This window comes from Penaeus vannamei, chromosome 19 (assembly GCF_042767895.1).
Source record: "Penaeus vannamei isolate JL-2024 chromosome 19, ASM4276789v1, whole genome shotgun sequence".
Classification (NCBI taxonomy): Eukaryota; Metazoa; Arthropoda; class Malacostraca; order Decapoda; family Penaeidae; genus Penaeus; species Penaeus vannamei.
In genome coordinates, this window is record NC_091567.1 from 7,867,909 (window position 1) to 7,872,908 (window position 5,000).

The following is a 5,000-nucleotide window of genomic DNA, read 5'->3' on the forward strand; positions in this document are numbered from 1 at the left end:
ACACACACACACACACACACACACACACACACACACACACACACACACACACACACACACACACAATCTCTCTCTCTCTCTCTCTCTCTCTCTCTCTCTCTCTCTCTCTCTCTCTCTCTCTCTCTCTCTCTCACTCTCACTCTCACTCTCACTCTCACTCTCACTCTCACTCTCACTCTCACTCTCACTCTCACTCTCACTCTCACTCTCACTCTCACACTCTCTCTCTCTCTCTCTCTCTCACTCACACAAAAATTCTTGCGTAAATGGATATATAGAATTCGAACGTTGATATTGCTAAATATCATTAATCCAAGTATATCTCTATAGAGTATATTCATTATCCTTTTATATGTCGAGTATGCAAAAGAAAGTAACTCCAGCATTATATATTCATTATATGTACATATTTAGCCTGCATGGTTAATATTTTAAAGTAATCAATGTACCAATTTCTCGTACATTCCACACGTCCAGTTCAGTGCGATTTCTCGACGACCACTAACCTGCAAACTGGGTCAGAAAAGGTTTTCGCCGAGCAGCGCCGTCCGGGGGAGCAGCCGGGGGGAGAAAAAAGACGAGATGGCCCTGGGGAACCGACAAAACAGTGCGCAGGATTACTGAGAGCGGAATAGGTTTGCCATCGCCTGCCGTTTCCTATGATACAACGAGAGCGCGCGTGCCAGGACGAACAGCTCGTGGGCCTTGGGGACTCGCGGGCGGGCAGGGGCGCCGGGATGGTCAAGCTTAAGGAAATGGAGAAACTGCGTACATGCTTCGTATTTTTGACAGGTAACAAGGGATGGAGGGAATGTGGGGGAAGAAACGGGAGGTTAGTTTGATAGCAAATGGTCGGTTATCAAACACGCGATCGTTTTCATAAAATGTTGAATAGTAGGTTAGTTGTGGTGATTCTATTGTACGTATGTAATGCCTGCAGACGAGGGAGGGGAAGCGCCGAGAGAGCCGGCATGACAACCGTGTGTTGTGAAGAGACGCCGGCATTTAGCTGATCATCGGTCTGTAGCTGCGTTTAAGCCTTGTCTATTTTGTAAAGGATCGCATATGCCATTACATTCCTCGGTTTTATTTTACTTGTAAATATCCACTCAGCCATTATTTTTCTCTGTGAAGTGTAGATCAGATCTCCCGAGTTTCCACACTCACATTGCCGTCTACATCAAACGCAAACCAACCAAGGTTATACATATGCAAATTGCTGGTTAGAAACTTTGTCTGGGCGAAACGAACGCGGCCAGACAGATCCAGTTGTCGGAGCAGCAAACACCCAAAATCTCGCGGGCGACGCCGGGTGCACGTGTTCCCAGGTGTTGATTCCCACGCACCCGCACCGCCGCCGTACGACCAGTTGGGCTCCGGCCCGCGGCAGCGAGCGGCGGCCCCGACCGGCCTGCCGGGACACGCCTCCCCTCACTCTCGCTGGCGGCCTTCGTGAGGGCGCTCGGCCGGTTGTGGCGTCCCTGCGATCGAGTGCGCGACTGGACTAACGCTGACGTGCTCGTCGAGTGTCGGTCGTGTGGTGTGCTGGGACGGAATTACGCAGAGAACATTATTTTTGCTTCGATTATTTTTTTATCAGAAAGAACAGTTTCATACTATTTTCAAGCGCTGAAAACCGACTTCTGTGAGTGGAGAGACAGCAAGGGTCGGCGGAGAATGGAAACATACTGGAGTGCAAGAGTTCTCACGCCGACGATGCAGGAGTGCAGACCGTGCCATGTCTGCCTCCCGAACTGAGCATGTGATGGTGTTCAATAAGTGGAGGATTCCGATGTTCCCCTGGGAAGGCGCCCACGACGAAGTCATGGTGTCCATAGGTAACTGCGAGGACGAGCATGCTGGTCTGTCCTTTTGCTCTGTTGCATGTCGGAGGCGCCGTTGTCTCAAGGGTTGCCCGACCACGGCGAAGGGAGGGCGTTGCTGCAGCGAATCGCATTCCCCGAAGCTAACAAGGACGGATGAAAACAAATTAAATACATTAGTACAGGGTTCCCTAAGAAAGGCAACATCGCCCTTGCTTCACATGCATTGCAAAGTACCCCAGTTGCCGTGCTTAATCTTCATTTAATAGCCAGAACTTAGATTATTCTTTCCCATGGTCCTTATAATATTATCATAGGAGTACCTGCGAAAATAATTCAAAATTGCATATCATTAAGTTACATCATCCCTAAACTGGTTCGAATGTTTAAGGAATTGAATAAGATTCCAGTGTGTATTTTTCCTTGAAACCTTATGACGGCGTCCGTGCCATGCGGGCTCATTCGGGGCTCAGCTGCAGAAAGAAAACGGATTTGGTAATATGGCAGAAAATGGGAATGCCGAGGAACTTGATGACGGTGGTAGACTTCGCAATTTGGAATTTATTTATTAATCGTTGTTTGAAAAAAAAAAAAATGTAAATGACATTAGTTGTGATTTCTAGAGGAAATTAGAGGTTCAGGATAAGGTACATTACGTGACCATGACCGAATATTTAGACATTCATTTTTTTCAGGTTTGCAATTGTATTAGACGATAAACCTTATAACAAAATAAACAGGTAATCCATCAAATTCATTCCGATGCAGCTTATTCCCTGAACCGACAGGAAAGCATAAAATCATAAGGGCCTCTAATTCTAAAAATCCCAAGTACAAAAACTGCGGCGCTCAGAACGGGCCTCATAAAACAGGTCTCCAAACATCAGTGCCAAAGCTCACAGTGCTCTTATACTGATACACAAGGTACCAGGAAAATACTCATTTTTTGCGATATAAACCCGAACCCTTGTCCAAGCATCATATCTTAAACACAACACAGTAACAAGCATACACCCTAAGTGTATCGGAACACGCAAAGGGCGGGAATAGAGTCACACGAGGCTGGAAACACAACATCACCGTAAACAACACAGGCCAGTGGAACATTACCGTTTTAATGTGTGTCGGTAGCACCACCATCACTGCCTCCCCGTCACCCGCCCGCTGTACCCGCAGCTGGGGCGCCTCACAACACGGCCTCTCTCCTCGCCGCTCACCCTTGGCTGCCTGTGCTTGTCACACTGCACCCTCGCCGGCCTGAGCTTGAGCTGCCCCGTCACACTGCTTGCGAATTCTTGCTTCTAGTCCGTCAGGGGGATTCATACAGCTTACCAGACGCTCGATTATCTGTGTTATAATTAGGGTTATTTTGTTATAAGGACTGGCGTAATTATATCTGAATAATGATCATTGATATAACAGTAATGGATGCCATCACAGTTGTTTGCACTGCTAAAACGACAGTAATGACAAAGATGATCATAATCGTTATTGTTTGATTTATTACTAAAGTTACTGCATTTTAGGCATTTCAGTTATAATCATTGTGATGCTAATAGTATTGATGATAATAATGTGAGTTTTTTTTTTCTTTCATTCATTATATAATAATAAGGGTGAGTTATTGTGACTCATTATTAATTCTATTTCCCAATGGGATAATAGCAAATAATAGTAATGATATAACAGTGATGAATATAGTAATATCGATAATGATGGTGATGATAGTAAAACTGATATAGTGGTGAATGCAAGAATAGTACCTTTTGCCATATATTCAATGTTATCAATATTCTTTTGCAGCTATTTTTATTGTATTATTATCTTTACATTATTTTTTATAATCGTAATTGGGTTATTGATAGTGATACTCGCCGCGTAACTGATTTCAGTGGTAATAATAATGATATTGATAATTATTGATAATGATGATAGATATCACTGTTATCAGTATTACTTGCTCTTATTTTCATCACTGATATTGGCCTGTTCATTTTATTGTTGGTTTTATACATTTTCTTTGGTTGATGCCTTAGAATTAATATTAGTACGACAGTAATTTTTGTATGTTTTTCTCTATTACTATCACTGTTGTTCTTCAGTTAATCTGATGATAATGATATGTACGGTAAATGATCTTTCGTTATTAGTGACATGAAGCATCATTAATCATGTTCATTGTTTGTAACGGAAGCAGTAATAGTATTAGCGATATAATCATTTTACTTTAACCTATATCAAAATGAATGTCAATATGTTTTTGCGTTTATCTTTCAAATCGGTTCTTCATTTTTTATCATCATGGCTACGCATATTGTTACGTTTGTCGATGCTGTTATTTGATGAAGCGTCATTAACAGCGGGAGACTTGGATACTGATGCCGCTAACGACTTTCCTTATAATGATAATTACAGCAACTATGCCTTTGATTATATGTTAGGTCGATAGTAACAAGAATATTGACGTCATTAGATATGTTATCGTCACCTATTATTAACAATAACGTTATTATTGTTATTATTATCAGTCATTTTATTCTTATTTTTATATCTATCATCATTACTGTTATTGTTGTTATTATTAGTAGTATTATTATCATCATTATTATCAATATCATGATTATTGTTATAATTGTCATTATCAAAATTATCATTATGGTTATGATTATTATTTTGATTTTTGTTGTTATTGTTGTTGTAATTATTATTATTATCATCATCATCCTCATTATTATGTATTTTATTATCAACATCATCATCAACAACAACAACAACAACATCATCATCAACAACAACATCATCACTATCATTATCATCACTATAATTATTATGTACTCAATTCATATCATCATCAATTTTCATTCCTCTTATTATGATGAAGATGATAATGATGACAACGAGCAGTAGGAGACGGAGAATCAATGTCATTCTATCAAGATTATCAACATTATCAATATTTTAGGTGTTATTTTTGTTGTTGTCAATGTAGTTTCCATCACTATTTTCATGTTTAGCGTTATTGCTAATATTATTATTGTTTTTGTTACTGTAATTGTTATCATTGTTACTATTATTATCGCTATCATTATTCCTACAATTGCTACCATTATTATAATTACAATTATCTTTTTATTTTGTTGTAATTATTATTGTTTATCATTGTTGTTGTTATTATCA

At 40.2% G+C, this 5,000-nt stretch overlaps 1 protein-coding gene across 7 annotated transcripts in view; it reads left to right on the forward strand.

The window, feature by feature from the left end:
- The window catches only part of nvy (CBFA2/RUNX1 partner transcriptional co-repressor nervy), a 192,324-nt gene that overhangs the window by 174,452 nt on the left and 12,872 nt on the right, over positions 1–5,000 (forward strand). For 2 of the 7 annotated variants that reach the window (XM_070133820.1, XM_070133816.1), the window contains exon 1: positions 1,432–1,838. The exons of 3 other annotated variants lie outside the window; for them this stretch is intronic. In XM_070133820.1, the coding sequence (XP_069989921.1) occupies positions 1,739–1,838 (100 nt within the window). In that variant the 5' untranslated portion in view covers positions 1,432–1,738. Of the gene's footprint in view, positions 1–1,431; positions 1,839–5,000 lie in introns of those variants that run through there. 2 more of the 7 variants (XM_070133821.1, XM_070133818.1) reach the window with 1 other exon arrangement.